This window comes from Meles meles, chromosome 12, assembly GCF_922984935.1.
Source record: "Meles meles chromosome 12, mMelMel3.1 paternal haplotype, whole genome shotgun sequence".
NCBI classification, from domain to species: Eukaryota; Metazoa; Chordata; class Mammalia; order Carnivora; family Mustelidae; genus Meles; species Meles meles.
Genome location: NC_060077.1, coordinates 2156422 through 2173055, shown reverse-complemented (window position 1 = coordinate 2173055; position 16634 = coordinate 2156422). Strand labels below are relative to the sequence as shown.

Genomic DNA, 16634 nt, shown 5'->3' with positions numbered 1-16634 from the left:
GCATCACTAAACGATAGAGTTAGTGGCTGGCATGTTTTGAAGTTCATAAAATTATACCGTTTGTATTTTTAGGGACATTTTTGTTCCTGATATTCAACCAGCCAGAGTTATGTAGAATTGGTCATTTATTTTCACAGCTGCATAAGATGGCATGAGATCAGGTGTTGGCAAACTTTTTCTTCAAGGCCAGATGGCCCTTTAGACTTTGAGTCACCTGGGCCTGTCACGGCTACTCGGCTACTCGGCTCTGACGGCTCTGACATTGTAGCAGGAAGGTATTTTGGCAATACATAAATAAATGCGCATAGCCCTGTGGCAGTAAAGCTCTATTTACAAAAGCAGATGTCCAGCCGGAGGGCTATAGTTTGCGGACCCCTGTGCTGTATGAGTATACTACCGTCCAGCTGGTCTGTTGATAGTCCTTTGTTTTTGGAACAGAAACAGGGCTGCTATGAGGAATAAAAGCATTTTTTTAAAAAGCTTTATTCATCCATTTATTTGAGACAGGGAGAGAGAACCTCAGGCCGACTCCTGTTGAGCACAGAGCCTGACGTGGGGCTCAGTCCCACAACCCATGAGATCATGGCCTGAGCTGAAACCAAGAGTCAGACACTTAATCAACTGGGCCACCCAGGTGCCCCAGAAAACATTTTTAAAAAATCAGAATACTGAACAAAATATGAAAAGCATTTAAAAATTGGGAAACAAGCCAGAAATCTGTGTCCCAACTGACGTGTCTCAATTTTTAAGCGTGGATAACTAAAGCATACACTGCCTGAGACCAGCCAAACGCAGCCCCACGACTAATGTGCGCCCCGCAAGACCTGGGGAAACTGACCCCCTCAGTGCAATTTCAGGGCTCTCCTCGAAGCTTCCCGCACCTCCGGAGTTACTTGGTCGTCCTGGTTCAGTGGCCTGAGCACCCTCAGATAGAAACTGGCGACATCCTGCAACTTTCCATTTTGGGGGTGGGGGGGCTGGCCCAGGGTGGAGGTGGGCATCCAGATGTTTGGGGGAGGGGGTGAGCGGTTCTGAGAGGGGAAAAAAAGTCTTTTGTATTTAAATGTGATCGTGCTCACCGTCTAACGCCAGCAGTGAACTCTTTCAGCCGTCAGCCTGGAGGCGTACTGGCGTGGGGCCCTGGCTCGGAAGGCGGCCAGTAGGAGAAGGTGGGCTGTGCGGACCGTGAGGAAGTGAGTTCTCTCCAGATGATCGTGGGTCTCGGTTGAGTTCTTGGGCTTTGTGCAGAAAGCTGAGCTTGCCCCCAGGATGCCAGGCCTTAAGGGATTCAGTGCCACTGCTTTCCCCCGAGCTGACGGCGATCACAGTTCACTGTGCTTGTCAGTTTCTCTCAGTTCAAAAGCCGCGAGTGTCAGCTGCCTTCAAGTGCCCGTTGATGTCCACAACTAATTCAGGCTGCTCAGGACAAAACCAGAAATGGTGTGGGTGAAACAGAATGTGTCCTTGGGGCAGACTTGACCTGTGGGCCATGTGACCGTCACCCTCCTTGGCGACCAAAGCCATCTCTGCCATTTTGGCCTCCTTTGAAATCAAACAGGTGGAGAGAGTCTCAGCGCAGAAATCGGCCAGAAAGCTAACGAAATGCTTGCCTCTTTAGGTTCATAAAGGGATTCATCAACCGAAACAAAGCCCTCTGCCCGGACAACGAGGAGTTTATCGTGTTCGTGCGGAAGAATTACATCTTGAAACTTCGGTATCACGTCCCAAAGAATGTCCTGGACAAGAGTTGGCTGAGGCCTCCTGGCATCTTGGAAAATGTGAGGACTGAATGGGGACTCCTGTTGCAAGTGACTCAGGCAGTAATGGGCTAAGCTTTTGTTGTCTTCATGCACCCTCCTTGGCTGGAAAGGGTCGCCTTAGCAAAGTGCTTCTTTTTGCAAGGCTGTTACACAAGAAACATCACTCCTCCAAATTCATACTCTAAAGCCAACAGAGGTCTGTTTGCACAGAGCTCTTGTGGATAGTTCCTATCCTGTTGTAGCCTTCCCGATAACTTCTAATAATTGTCACGGGGGAAAGTATTTCTCAAAAGTGGGTTCTGAGGACCCTCTGTCTAGAGCACAACGGGGTACACTGTAAGATCCTGGGTCCCAGCCTGGGTCTACTGAGCATCTCTAAGAGTCCTTTTCTCTTCTGCCAGGTCCTCAGATGAATCAAACACATTCAAATTTAAGAACAAGTAGTTTAGGGCGCCTGGGTGGCTCAGCCATTAAGCATCTACCTTTGGCTCGGGTCATGATCCCAGGGTCCTAGGATGGAGCCCATCAGGCTCCCTGCTCAGCGGAGAGTCTGCTTTTCCCTCTCCCACTCCTCCGGCTTGTATTCCCTCTCTCACTGTCTCTGTCAAATAAATAAAATCCTCCAAAGGAAAAAAAAAAACCAGTAGCTTAGCAAGAGTGAAAAAGTAGTGCAAGATTGGCAAATGAGCTGCTTTCTTGAAGTTTAAAATACTAATGCTGTACTTAAGTATTTTTAATAAAGATTTTTATTTATTTGACAGAGAGCACAAGCATGGGGAGTGGCAGGCAGAGGGAGAGGGAGAAGCAGGCTTTCCACTGTGGGGAACCTGACATGGGGTTCGATCCCAGGACCCTGGGATCAGGACCTGAGCTGAAGGCTGCCACCACTCAACCGACTGAGCCACCCAGGCTTCCCTACTGCTGTACTTTACATGAGACTGGATTCAACTGTGCTTTCAAAGCATCTGTCTTAGTGGCCACAGCCCAAGAACAGGGTGTGAGCGGGGCGGGTGGGACAGACATGCATTCTCCGCACAGGCATCCGACCTGCTCAGGAAAATGTGCACAAGGAACCTGGTCCGGAAGTACTGTTGCGGGATCACAGCGGAGAGGAAAGTGCTGGTAGGGGCTGGGGGGTGGGTGGGGCTGAAGCATGGGCAGGTGGCCGGGTGGGGGAGGGGCTAGGGCTGGCGCCTGCCCGCCATCTCATCTGCGAGCCAAGGGGCACACTGGGCCCGTGCCTCATACGTGTGTTGAGGATTGAACACACCTAGGCCACTTGGCGCAAAGCCCTGGTTCAAGGGCAGCTGTTTTGAGTAATGTTGCGGCTGGTGTTGCCATGGGAACCTGACCCAGATAGTCCCCTACGCTGCCCAGAATGCAGGACCCCTTCTCTGCTGCAGGGTTTGGTTCATGCTTACCCACAGGTCAGCGGACTTTTTCTGTAAAGCCCTAGAAGGTAACATCTTGGAGTCTGCAGGCCCCATGAGTGCTGTTCTCATGAGTCCGATCTGCCGGCACAGCATGAACGGATAGCAAAGCCATGCTGCTGAAACACACAAACCGCCCACCCACCCCCCGCCGCCGAAAAGTTAAAAAAATTGGGCAGCAGGCTGGGTTTGGCCCTTGGGATGTAGTTTGCAGATCTTGGACCTGGGTGGAAGGACTTGCTCTCTGAAATTCTGAAAATCCCACTTCCGGGGAGAGTGTGCAAGAGACTGGCCTTAGGTGTCCGCTCCGGTCTCTGCCAGTATAATTTTTAGGGCATTTGGCCAAAGCCTGGAATGTGTTGTGATTTCTGTGCCGAAGGAGGCCGAGGCTCCTACAGTTTATTAAGGAAAGTAAGCCGTCCTGTGGACCTAAGGAGCCTCTGTCCCAAGGACCCTCGTGGCTACTACTTTGTCCTTCCAATCTGTATCACCAGATGCAGCAAAAGGTGGTTACGAGTGAACTCTTCAGGGGAAAGAAAGAAGGTTATGCAGAAGTCCTAAGCCAGCCCTTTGCCGACAGCCGGATCGGTAAGTACGTTTTTCCATCTGTACACTTGCTTCTCCTATTTTAAGGCTCGAAAGAAGATGATGCCTGACTCTGTAGCATGTCCTGAGGTCCTGGTCACAGAGGGGCATAAACCCAGCGGATGCCAGTGGCTTTGGTACGAAGATGGTATTTGGTGATGATTCGCTGTGTTCTGGTTCCCTCCCCAGATGAAGGAGACATTAATCCCAAAGTGCTTCAACTCATTAGCGATGAGAAAATCCAGGTATGGAAACATGGGTCCCTGGGTCCGGCAGGATTCCCTTAACGGGGTCTGTTTACTGTATGAAGAGTGTCTGGAAAAACTGTTGAAATGCAGGGGTGCGTGCGGGTGGGCTGGGCTCTCCACCGCAATGCTCTGGGTATTAATGAAGACTGTGGGGCCCGTGTGACCTCTAGGTATCTGGTCCTTATGTCATCCTAGAAACTGGGTTTGGTTTTCTTTCCTTTTAAGAAGATTTTGAGAGAGCATGAGCACAAGAAGGGGGTCGTGGGAGAGGGTGAAGCGGACTCCCTGCGCAACAGGGAGCCCGATGTGGGACTCGATCCCAGGACCCTAGGATCATGACCTGAGCCGAAGGCAGACACTCAAGTGGTTAAGTCACCCAGGCGCCCCATGGGTTTGGTTTTCTGTGAAACTGAGTGCAGCACAGCCACGAACTTCATCACTGAACGTCTCCTATTAGAAGCAATATGGCAGGGTGTCAGCATGGACGTCGCAACTTAGCTGCGTGCCATCCGGGCGGGTTCCTGAAGCTCTTGCCGCCTCTGTCCTTCTGAGTGGGGATGGCGGGGATAGTGAGAGGCCGAAGGGGTCAACGGTGGGAAACGCTGTGTGGGAATACCAGTCTGTGTGAGCCTCTCTCTCTCTGTGGGAATACCAGTCTGTGTGAGCCTCTCTCTCTCCGAGTGCTTCAAGTAACTGGTCTTAGCAGAGTGTGGAAGAACAAGGAACTCTGTCCTCTGTCCTGTCCCCCTACGGAGTCACCTTGCCTTCCTTGCAGTATGGTATTCCAGTCATCAAATATGACAGGAAAGGCTTCAAGGCCCGGCCGCGCCAACTTCTCCTGACTCAGAAGACAGCTTACGTGGTGGAGCTTGCCAAAATCAAGCAGAAAATAGAATACTCAGCCCTCAGAGGTAAGAAGCCAGCCGTCTTCAGACCGTTCCCTGGATTGACTTAGCTGCCCAGGCAGAGGGGAACGGGACGGGGACACGCCAGTAAGGAAGACACCGTCTACTGGAAGACAGAAGTGTAGCGTGCCCAAAAGCTTGGGGCTGGCTGCCCGGGCCTGGCCTGTGTGTTTTTTTCTGGCATAAATGTCAGCGGCCGCCCCGTCCCCCAAGTATCCAGGTTGGACGACAGTCACCATCTCCAAGGACCTGTGTCGTAGCCCGAGCGCAGCCTTTCAAACCTCCTAGCAATGCTGACCACTGGGGTGTGCCCTTCACCCTGTGGGGCCCAGCGAGGAGGGATAGAGGGTGGGGTGGGGTGCCCCCAGGTATACCGCTGCTTTTTTCTGCGTGAACGTCAAGTTGTCCAGTTCCAGGTCCCTAACTCAGGGATCTGTCCTCAGGTGTCTCTACTAGTTGCCTCAGTGATGGCATCTTGGTCATTCACGTCTCGCCAGAGGACCACAAGCAAAAGGTAAGCGACCACCACTGGTGTGTGCCAGGGGAGAGAGACCCTGCCACGCTGAGCTGCCCACCGGGACGCCTCTGGAGGAAGCGTGTTTTTCTCTGAAGCCACTGCGTCCTCTCCACCTCAGGGCGATGCCATCTTACACTGTGAGCACATTTTCGAAGCGGTCACCAAGCTCGTCATGCTGGCGAAGAGGGGGAACATGGTGAATGTCGTTCAGGGAAGGTAGGTGGTTTCTTCAGCCATCCCTTTTTCTCCAAGGCGACCCGGGGGCTGATGGCCTGGTTCTCCAGGGAGGGCCTTCTGTCCGTGCGGGAAGCCATCAGCCAGCGAAAGGCGGACCTCTGGACCAGGACAGCTGACCTTCCCCTGGTTGAGGCCTGTTGTCTGAGCCCCGTGGCTGGCAGGCTGCTTACCACGGCTGAGTGGCCAGGGATGACATTTCTCTGGGGCACAGAGGGTGCTCTTACCCGAGTCTTTCTCAAGTCTGAAGGCACTGCCATGTTTTCCGTTACATGGGCACAGGGGGGCTGAGCAGCAGGCCGTGTCAGCTGGCTGGTCAGGGACAGTGTGGGGGGTCCCTGAGGCTGAATCCCGGAGAATCCCAGACCTCCTACAGGCAGGCTGCACCCCTCTGCCCCCCAGTGCTGCTGCTCTTAGTGGGTCTCAAGCCCCTGTAGGCTGATGGGCAAATTCCTCTGTGCAAGAGGGAGATAGAGTGGGGAGCGCTCCCCCGACGGGAGCCCTGGCCACCCCGTGACAAGCCTCCTGAAGAACTAAACATGCTAAGTTGATCTGGAAATAGCCACAGAAACAAGGGGTAGGTTTCCTGGTTGTGGCAATGGTTGTCTTTCGAGGACTCAAATATGCAGTAAAACTCTGTAATAGTACAAATGGGAATTTGATCTCAAAGCCCCATAAGTGAACTTCCTGAACGTCAGTGATTGATTACTTGGTGTGTTTTCAGTTTACAGTTTTATATCAGCCCTGGGAAAAAAGGCACAATCGTTTTTGATACAGGGCCGGAAGAACAAATCTATAAAGATAAAAATGGCCAGTTAACCGTGGTGAGTGGCTCTGGCGGGAGGTGAGTTATACCTGAGAACGCAGATTAAAATGTGGCCATTTTTAGCCCTCCTCTCGGCTTTTCATGTCTCCCTCTAGTCCCGATTCTACTCCGAACAGGTGGTCCTGATGCCCGAGGCACACATTCACACACGCAACAAAAGGGTTTGAAGAAAGCAAGCTTACCTCCCATTTCTAGTTGTTAGTGAACAGGATGGTGATGTTAAGTCCTTCTCAGTTTTAAATTCAGTTTTAAATTTTAAAAGTCGAAGGCAACTTTTCACTGGAGGGCGAAGGTTGAGGCTTTGTGGTGTCTCCCACCTTGGACTCTCCTGGCAAGCTTCTAGAAATACCCATGCCAGAGTCTCGGCCCTGGACACTGTGATGGGACTGGTGCGGGCTGTGGCCTGCTCTTTGCCATGGGAACCGTGTCGGGTCTGAAAAGCAGAACTGACTGCTGTCTGGTGAAGTCCAGGCTGGGTGCTCAGTGCTTAGTCTTCCCCATCTGTCTCATGGTGCTAAGCCGGGCGTCCCCACAGCCTTCACTGGCAAGCAGTACACAGGGCTTAGTGTGATCCCATCTTGCTAGGAAATGACAAATTAAAACCGGAGGGGGCTGAACCTTTTGAGAGGCATTTTGTAGGTGCGCGCTGTATTCTCATCTGATGCAAACGTATGAGCCAAAAGTCTGCCAATGTATGGGCCTTCTCGTACGTACTTACATTTGCATCCCCGCAACTTTGAAACCGTCTTTGTGGGGGTAAGTAGTACCCAAAAGGCTTTCCTAATATAACCGCCCCTGAACTGCTTCAGGGAGAAGTTAAAATCTTTGAAGTATGGTTTCAGCCTTTTCAGCTTACATGCCGTCTTAGGGGTGTGACCTTTAAGGATTTGGCCTTGGGTGTCACCCAGCTCGGCTGCCTGACTGGCAGGGGCTGAAGCTGCTAAGCAGCACTAAGAAAAGAAGTCCTTTTCTAAATGCCCTCTGTCCCAGCGGCAGGTGGGGCCGGATTCTCGAAGCTGTCCGCACCGCCACTGCCCAACGCTGGGACGTGAAGGGTCTCTAACCTAACTGTGGGTGCTCTCCCGAGGTGTCGGTCCACGCCAAGTCCTCCTGACCGCTCCCGTGGCCATCTCTGCTCTGGCTGAGGAAAGCACCCAGGAAGCAGGAGGCTGTCCAGGGAGCTACACCTTCAAGGAAACAGGTCCCCGAGAATCCAGGCAGAGGAACAGCTCTGAAGGAACTGAGAGGCATCCGTCCATCTCCCGGTTCTCAGCGGCCCAACCTCAGGTCACCTGCAGGGATGGGTTGCAGTGTCCCTACCAGGTCCTCCCCTCGATGGGCACTTGAACGTGTCATTATAGGGTGGGCAGCAGATCCTCTGCCTTTGTCAAGCTGCCCCTGAGGGACCATGGAGGAGTACATATACACACGTGGTCTGAGAGGGAGTCCTTGTAATCGGATAAAGCTGCGGGTTTTGAATTTTGCTTTAACTAAATGGAACTTAGGTGTTTTGGATTCCAGATGGGGAGCTGTAGCAGAAATGTCACGGCCTTAGGTGTGTTTCTGTCTCCCCTGTCCTGGCCCCCCTCCCTCATGTTAACGCGGCAGCAACCCCAGGGGACTCACTCTGCTTTCCACCTAAGACTTCCGGCAGGGTCTCAGAGGACAGAACAATGACCCCCGCCGGGCTCTCCCTGGAGACTTCAGGCAATAAAGTGGAATGAATGGAGGACAGAGGCCTTGCCCTCTTTGCTGTGAACCCCACCACACTGCCAGGATTGTGCTGGGTGTCTCTGAAAAGACCCAGGAAACATTTAAATAGAAGCATTATGTAACTTTTATTTTACATGTCCACAAATGCTTGTACAACATACAGTGACTACTTCTAACGTTTATAGCATTTTTTATAGCACAAAAAGGAAAGTCAGTGACACAGAGGTGTGCTACCGTCACGCTGGGAGGAGCCCGGCTGCCGAGGAGGGCTGAGCAGCTGCCGAGGGTGGGGGAGCAGGGGAGCCCACCTACACAGAGCGTGGGGTCCCTGCACCTCGGCCAGGCTGCTCATCTGCTACCTACTGTGGGGTTCGGGGTGGGGGGCAACAGAAGAGGCTACAGAAGAAGACAGGATTGTCTTGGGCACAGCCCCCCAGTCACCACAAACAAGGCCGCCTTTGAAAAAGCTGTTCTACTTCAACTGTAAGGTCTTACAGTGTAATAAAACTTAACTCTTTACCAAATCTTAGGTCAGTGTTTTACTTAGATGGTTCTTAAGTGTAAATGTGGGCCTTTGTTTGCCCCCACGGGCTAGCATAAAAATCAGTTCCTTGTGGAATCCATTTGCTACCAGAGCTTGGACCAGCCAACACTCACTGCCAGCTCCTGGCTGTGCAAGCTAACGGTGTTCTCATTCACCGCGGAATGTTTCAGGAACCCGTTCCGATCCCAGGAAAGCAAAGACTCAAAATTACAAGTACAAAGTTAAGGACAAGTGTAAAGACTGCCAGAAACATTAGCTCATATGGTGTAGAAGCCCAAACGCATCCGATTGTTCCACAAACTTACTCCTCACAGAAAGATTTAAAAAATTCATAGGATGGCTTTTCCATTCCTACAGAAAACATCACAACTGACATCCACTTCAACTTTCTAAAAAAGCTCAACCCAAATGTCAGGGTTGGTGTTTAAAACTCAAACAGTATATAAAATATTTACGAAACAGTATTTAAGCCCCACCCGCCAGCACTTAATAAAACCCTAATGGCCTAATAGAAAGTTCCCCACACAACAGTTTAAAAGGCCTCGACCCCCATACATGATTTTTTAGGTTCAGTCAAGATTGTTTGAAAGTTCTATTGGAGGCTTTGTTGCTCGATACAAAATAAAGGCATACCACTGTCCCAAGAAGGGCAGTATGTACAAAGCCTAAGCTGTAAAAACCATTTCAAAATAGAAACTCGTTTTTTGGAATACACTGTGTCGAAGGCTGCCCATGTTAATACCTTTGGTATAAAACAATAACATTTCCCTTGAAGAGCAGACAAATCCCATCCATCACCTAACACACGTTCACATCTCCTTGCAACTAGTCTACCTAGTCTAGTCCTGACCAGCCACATCAGTCACCACTCGCTTCGGTCCCTTCACAGGCGCGGAGGCTGGGAGGTAGGTAACCGAGAACATCCGTCCTCCACAAGCACCATGTGGATAGCCGGGCCCCAGCGCAGGCCCCCTGCACTCCACACAAACACATTCCCATCTACAGTCGCACACGTCCCTTAAACACGAACATAAACACTTAACTGGACCCCAAAGGAGCTGCACATCCTCCAACTCGCTGTGGGGCCCTGCACTGCTCGCTGTGGCCACTCCACACCGTGTAAAACTCAGAGGCAAAGACACAGAAGGGATCTCCAGGGGAGGGCTACGTACAGCAGGCGAGCTGCCCCGAGACTGCTGGTGTGAACGGGCTTTCTGCCTGGATTCTAGGCCAGGGGACAGAGGCCAGGCCATGTCCCCTTTCTAAGCAAAGGGCAGGACTTCTACTTGAGACAGGAAGCCCAGTTTAAAAGGGAAGAAGGCCGAGGAGGCCAAGATGTATGTGAGCTCCATCCACAACCAGACCATGCGGCCCTCGAGGACGGAGTTGGTCAACAAGGGGGACAAGAGCAAGGGGTAGGAGGTGGGGAAGGAGCCAGGAACAGAGTCGTGCACTCCCTGCCGGGGCCTGCTCTGCCCGTAGCCAGGCATGTGGGGTCCTGACAGGCCTGCCCCTCCAACAGGGCTGGGAACTGAGAGCTACACTCGAACAGTCAGAGACACGAAGCCCATCCGTCCTATCTTTGCCACAAACTGCAATCATCTGCCGGTAACACAGGGGCGAAACCCGGGGGCAGAATGGACTTCCAGCAGAGCCCCGGAGACAGCCCCGTCTACCGCAGGGGAACGCAGCCAGCATGCCGGCCTGGAGGGTTCTGAAATAGGGAGCTCAGAGAAACCTGTGGTGGCCACCAAGTGCAGGGTCCCTCTCGGAGTGGCCAGACTGAGCCCCAAGGGAATGCCGCCCCGAAGCCCAAACAGGGAATCAGCATCCACCAAAATAAATACTGCAAACAAAATTGCTCACGTCCACTTCATACCCATTCATACTTTTCTCGGAGAGCCGAGAGAGCCTGGCTCCAAGGATTCTCAGATCCCCATGAAAGGGGGAGACCTTGGACACAGCTTCCTCAAGAACAGGGGTGCATTCACCTGGGGAAAGACAGTCACCCGGTCGAGAAGTATCAAAATAATCATCTGGCTTGTTACAGAAACGGATCTCCGGACTGCTGGGGACATGGACGGTGCCCAGGAGTCCGCAGAAATCGGAGTGAAGAGCTGGGGGAGGGAGGAGGAGGAGGGAGGAGGCGGGGACTGCCGGCCGGCTCACTGGTGCAGATGGGCCCGGTCGTCTGGGCGCTTGATGTGGATCCGCCGCACACGCTCGATCCGCTCCCGCTCCCGCTCCTCGTCCTCATCCAGGTGGTGCGAGCGGCCCGCTGCCCCGCCGGTGGCCTCCAGGAGTGCATTATCAGGTCCTCGGCCGTCCTGGGCCTCATACAACAGAATATTGAGGGTCTCCTCATAAATCCGGGCCTCTGGGAACTCCACCTGCATTCCCACAACACGCAAGTCAGGGTCGTTAGCATGACACACTCCCCGCCACCGCATCCGGTGCCACCTGCTGCTTCTGGCAGAGCCGCCAGCTCAGGCCCCTGGGATTCCGTCTGAGACCGCTGTTACTAGTTTTAGGGTCGCTTTTATTTTCAACAGTCCTTACACATGGTGCTCGCACAGGTAACAAAAGGGATACAGTGCATGTAAATATAGGATCGTACACCTCTATATTCCCACGCTTTTTTTTAAAGATTTTATTTACTGGGGCGCCTGGGTGGCTCAATGGGTTAAGCGTCTGCCTTCCGCTCAGGTCAGGATCTCAGGGTCCTGGGATCGAGCCCCACATCGGGCTCTCTGCTCAGCAGGGAGCCTGCTTCCCCTCTCTCTCTGCCTGCTGCTCTGCCTGCCTGTGATCTCTCTCGCTCTGTCAAATAAAAAAATAAAACCTTTTAAAAAGTATTTATTTAGGGGCGCCTGGGTGGCTCAGCGGTTTAAGCCTCTGCCTTTGGCTCAGGTCATGATCTCAGGGTCCTGGGATCGAGCTCCGCATCGGGCTCTCTGCTCAGCGGGGAGGCCTGTTTCTCCCTCTCTCTCTGCCCGCCTCTCTGCCTACTTGTGACCTCTCTCTCTGTCAAATAAATAAATAAAATATTTTAAAAAAAATATTTATTTGACAGACCGAGAGAGATCACAAGTAGGCAGAGAGGCAGGCGGGGAGGGGGGGAAGCAGGCTCCCTGCAGAGCAAGAGAGCCCGATGTGGGGCTCGATCCCAGGACCCTGACATCATGACCTGAGCAGAAGGCAGATGCTTAACCCACTGAGCCACCCAGGCGCCCCATATTCCCACACTTTAAAATGCACAAAAGGTGGCCCATCACATACTCCTCTCACCTTTTGCTTTCCCCTAACTTGTACTTCCCTGCTATGGAAGGCTTTCCCCAACAATGTAACAATGCAATTAACCAATTAGGTCATTTCCAACAGGTTTCTAATGACAGATCTGCACCCTTGGAGCTGCTGCTCCACCCATTTTTTTGAACAGGGACCAGCTGAAAAGGACATGACCCCTCTTGCTTGGTAAAGCTCTGTGTCTTATGTCTCTGGTGCTTGCCCTTTGGGGTCAAGGCACTGGGAACCGGAGGAAGGCTGCCCAAGTAGGCCCTGGGCACCTGAGTCACAGAGTAGAGACTTTGCTTTCAATGGCAGGATTCTGAGGTTCCCAGAGAAATGGAGGCAGCACACTCTCCTCTGTCCTTCCCACTGAGGCCACAAAACCAGGACAGCGAGCGTGCAGTGGCTGAGGACTGAGAGTCGTAAATCGTGGCAGACGGGATGGGGGAAAGACCAGAGATTGGAATAACACCGACCCAGCAAAAAGTTTACTGCCCAGAGGGAGGTCAGTGCAGCCTGCAACCCCAGAATGAGCATCGGCACAGAGAGCTCCACAGGGGCACTGGAGTTTCCCCACACCTAGAGAGTGTTCCCAGGTTTCCTCTTTTTTCTTTTGTCTATTCTCTGGCATATCCACTCCCCAAAAATCTTGTGGCAGCAACAGCCAGAGCCCAGTGGAGTCAAAACTCTGAAGGGAAACGTTCCTTTCTGATGAGGACAGCTGCGATCTCGTCAGGGTGGAGCGGATCCCTTATGTTTTTGTCTCCCTTCTTCATGCCGCTGGGCTCAGGCACAGGTCAAGCCCCAGGCAGTGCGTGGCAGATCGGGGACCTGAAGCCCGCTTTCTGGCCGGATAACTGAAAAGGGGAGTCCCAGGGAAGCAAGAAGCACCAAAAGACGGCGAAGGACCGGTGCTTTGGAACAGCAGCTTCTTGAGGTTGTACGTGAACTCCTGGCCTTCAGCTCAGCTGCCAACCTGTCCCTCCACAACCCACACAGAAATGAGCCATGAGACAGAGCGCTGCCCCAGACACAGACCCGCCCTCAGTGCGGCCCCGATGTCAAGGCTTTGAAACCTGGGCTGTCACTGGCACTGTGACCCATGGCTGGTTGGAACTTGTGGCCTGAACCCAGCTGGGTCAGCTGCGTGCTACAACAAAACAAAACAAAAAAACCAACGTCCTCGTTAGGATTTAAACAGGACTTAGAGTCCTGTAACATTCGGAATATCCAGGATAGAATTTCAAAGTTCCTGGCATAATCAAGAACCAGAAAAATCTCAACTCCTGAGGGAAAACATAATCAGCAGATACCGATGCCAAGTTCAAGATGATATGAGACGCTGGAATCTTTGAACAGAGACTTGAAAGCAGCTATTATAAAAAAAGTCACGATAAGGAAGGGCCAACTTTTTTAAAGCAAATGCAAACACAGGAAGTCTCAGCAAGGAGACATAACATTGAAGAAAGAAACTGTCCAGCTGAAAAACAGTAACCAAGAGCAACAAAAAAACAAAAAACCCCAATTCACTGGCGGGGTTCAACAGCACCATGGAGATGACAGGCCAGTCCAGGGACCTGAAGACAGAGCAACAGACGTGATATAATCTGAAGAGAAACAGAAAAACAGACCAGTAAAGGCCGTGGCTCTGTGCTCTATAATCACTGAGTCCCTGGTGAGTCAGAACCAAGGACCAAACAGACAACACGTGTATTATGTATCTACTTAAGCCTTAGTTTTGGCAAGCCATAACCTGTCCAGCTTAACTGACAGAAGACAGTTAAATGATTAAAAGAATTACCAGAGCACCTGGAATGCTGTAGCAAGAAAGCGATACAAAAAACCTCCAACAGGATCATCTGCCCAGTTACCTGAAACAGCAGAACACAGGTGTCGTTTCCTGTGAGCCAGAAGCAGCAACTTGCTCCAGTAAGGGCAGCCATCCCCTAACATGCTTCTCCCAGAGCAAGAAGCAGCCCAGAGCAAAGGGAGCCATGGCTAGTTGCCCTGGCCTGCCACCCTGGGCCCTGCCTCTCACCAGTTTCAAAAACACAAGCACAGGCTTGCTCTGGAACCTGGAGGGCTCATCTACGAATGGTTGGGATCAGACTTCGTGGTCTCTGAATCCTTTGCTCCCAGTTCAACTTGAAAATGTAAAGCCAGTATTTTAAAGCTTAATCAATAAGACGATTATCCTGTTAATATGCAAGGACAAAGGCAACCCATATATATAAAACCAAACTGACAAGACAGGGAAGCTAGTTACAGGTGAAACTCATCACAGCCCCCCAAAAGTTCACAGAACAGAGACGTGCATCTTGCTAATGTGGTAAAGGGAAGCAAGCGATTCTGGTCTCCCCATGATCTTTTGAAAGAAAAAGGAACCTTAGGAGTTTTTCCCTTCTTGGCTCTCTTAAAACAATGTATATCTTTTGGGATATATTCTAAATACCAATGATAAATGTTTTAAAAGTCTTTTTAAAAAAATGCTCAGGACTCTGCTTTCTACTTTGTGGTCTCATTTTTGCTCATTTGCCTTTTCTTCTGAGGCCAGTTCTAGAATCCCAGACAACTGGGTGCTCCTGGAGCCACAGTGATGATGGAAGGCTGACCGGCAGTCTACAGATCTGTGCATGAAAACCCACTCAGCAAACCCTCTACATGTCCCAGGTTATCAGAGTTCCCTTAGTAAGGTACAGAGGAAGTGACAGTGTATCATAGGATTTTTTCTAAAAAAGGGAAGAAAACCCAGTTGCATGGCCTAAGAAGGTCAAGCCAGCAGAAGACCTGAAGGGAGTGAAGTCCAATTAAGAACGGATCAGATCTCCAACAGCACCTCTATGATCTATGGTATGATCTAGCTTCGCAGAATGGCACAGTGACAGAGGTCAAGACTGTCGGTTTGGAGAAGATGATACAGAAGTACATCCAGAGTCCAGATCTGTCAGGAAGTCCCAACAAGCCGGGAGCTGAGGAATGTCCAGCAGGCCCGTGAGGGTGGAGGACCACTCTAGGTCAGAGGGTCAGAGGAGGGCAGAGAGATGACAGTTAAGCTGTAGGTCATGACTAGAAAGCCAAGGTCAAGCTCTTAAAGGCAGCATGGTTCCTCTGATGATTCAGATGGGATGGCACCATCCTGGTGGGAAATGGTGGTACGTGGAGGGTGAGGAACAGCATAGGCCATGTCCCATCACTGACAGGAGAGAATGCTGGCGGCATGGTGACAGTGCTATGAGGATGCCATCTGAATCCACTTTTTTTTTTTTTTTTAAAGATTTTACTTATTTATTTGACAGAGAGAGACACAGCAAGAGAGGGAACACAAGCAGGGGGAGTGGGAGAGGGAGAAACAGGCTTCCCATTGAGCAGGGAGCCCGATGTGGGGCTCCATCCCAGGACCCTGGGATCATGACCAGAGCCAAGAGCAGATGCTTAACGACTGAGCCACCCAGGCGCCACCCCCCTTTTTTTCCCTTTAAGGTTTTATTTTCAAGTTACCTCTACACCCACCGTGGGACTGCAACTCGCGACCCAGAGGTCAGGAGTTGCATAACTCCACCGAGAGAGCCAGCCAGGCACTGTTCTGAATCTGCATTTATGGCAAAGACACTGAGGTGCATGCAGGACGACTGTCCCTATTTGCTAACGGTCAGAAAGGAAAATGCCATTTTGTTTCTCCAAGACCTACACGTGACTGTCTCCTGGGTCCCGAAGATGATAAGTATTTTCACAGTGAGCAATCACGTGTGGAGAAAAGCATTTTTTTTTTTTTTTTTTTAAGATTTTATATATTTGACAGACAGAGATCACAAGTAGGCAGAGAGGCAGGCAGAGAGTTGGGGGGAAGCAGGCTCCCCACTGAGCAGAGAGCCCGATATGGAGCTCCATCCCAGGACCCTGGGATCATGACCTAAACCGAAGGAAGAGGCTTTAACCCACTGAGCCACCCAGGCGCCCCTAAGGAAAGCATTTTTAAGGCCTGCCCGTCCTTACGTTTGTTTTGCTCCAGGAGAAAGGGGAATGGCTCCAGGATGCACTGCAGACCAGCCACCCAGAGCCCTTACCTTGGTCTGCTTCTTCTCAGTGGCATAGACGATGGAGGTGCAGCAGACCTCGGCAATCTTGCGGCCCTGCCCGTAAAAGGACCAGCAGCAGATTTCATCCCCAATGACGTCCTTTATGAACAGGACCCTTCCATTAAAGCGCAGAGAGAGCTTATCAAAGAGCTCAATGTTTTTCAACATATTGTCGTCAGAATTGCTGCAAAAGAGCATTTGAGAAGGTGAGCACCAGCTGGTCCTGACTACAGGTGAGCGTCTCCACACCCCAGGCTGGGGCGGCCACCATGCTGTGGCCGGGGAAGAACTGGGAGCGACTTGGGGCCGGAGGGCACAGGCACCAGGTCGGAGCATGGAGGGAGCCCTGCGAGCCCCAGGACTGAGAGAATGCAAATGCCCAAGGAAGACTTTTCATCTTGGGTCCATTCTTGGGTCTTGAGGACCCTCATTAAACTCCCTACAGCTGAAACCACATGGTCCTGAGAGCCACAAAAACATTCTAGAAACCTGTATATATTGCTGGTGG

General features: G+C 51.6%; 2 protein-coding genes across 3 annotated transcripts in view; one reads left to right on the top strand and one right to left on the bottom strand.

The window, feature by feature from the left end:
- Nucleotides 1-7840, top strand: part of MYO1H (myosin IH) — a 45374-nt gene extending 37534 nt beyond the window's left edge. Inside the window, exons 22-31 of the mRNA XM_046025503.1 lie at nt 1109-1193; nt 1619-1778; nt 2799-2882; nt 3685-3778; nt 3965-4020; nt 4799-4934; nt 5372-5442; nt 5564-5661; nt 6404-6503; nt 7593-7840. Coding sequence (XP_045881459.1) covers nt 1109-1193; nt 1619-1778; nt 2799-2882; nt 3685-3778; nt 3965-4020; nt 4799-4934; nt 5372-5442; nt 5564-5661; nt 6404-6503; nt 7593-7619 — 911 coding nt within the window. The 3' untranslated portion in view covers nt 7620-7840. The remainder of the gene's footprint in view (nt 1-1108; nt 1194-1618; nt 1779-2798; nt 2883-3684; nt 3779-3964; nt 4021-4798; nt 4935-5371; nt 5443-5563; nt 5662-6403; nt 6504-7592) is intronic.
- Nucleotides 7841-8318: 478 nt separating this feature from the next.
- The window catches only part of KCTD10 (potassium channel tetramerization domain containing 10), a 28572-nt gene continuing 20256 nt past the window's right edge, over nt 8319-16634 (bottom strand). For both annotated transcript variants that reach the window (XM_046025654.1, XM_046025655.1), the window contains exons 6-7: nt 16115-16310; nt 8319-11152 (exon numbers count right to left, since the gene is read on the bottom strand). In XM_046025654.1, coding sequence (XP_045881610.1) covers nt 10928-11152; nt 16115-16310 — 421 coding nt within the window. In that variant the 3' untranslated portion in view covers nt 8319-10927. The remainder of the gene's footprint in view (nt 11153-16114; nt 16311-16634) is intronic.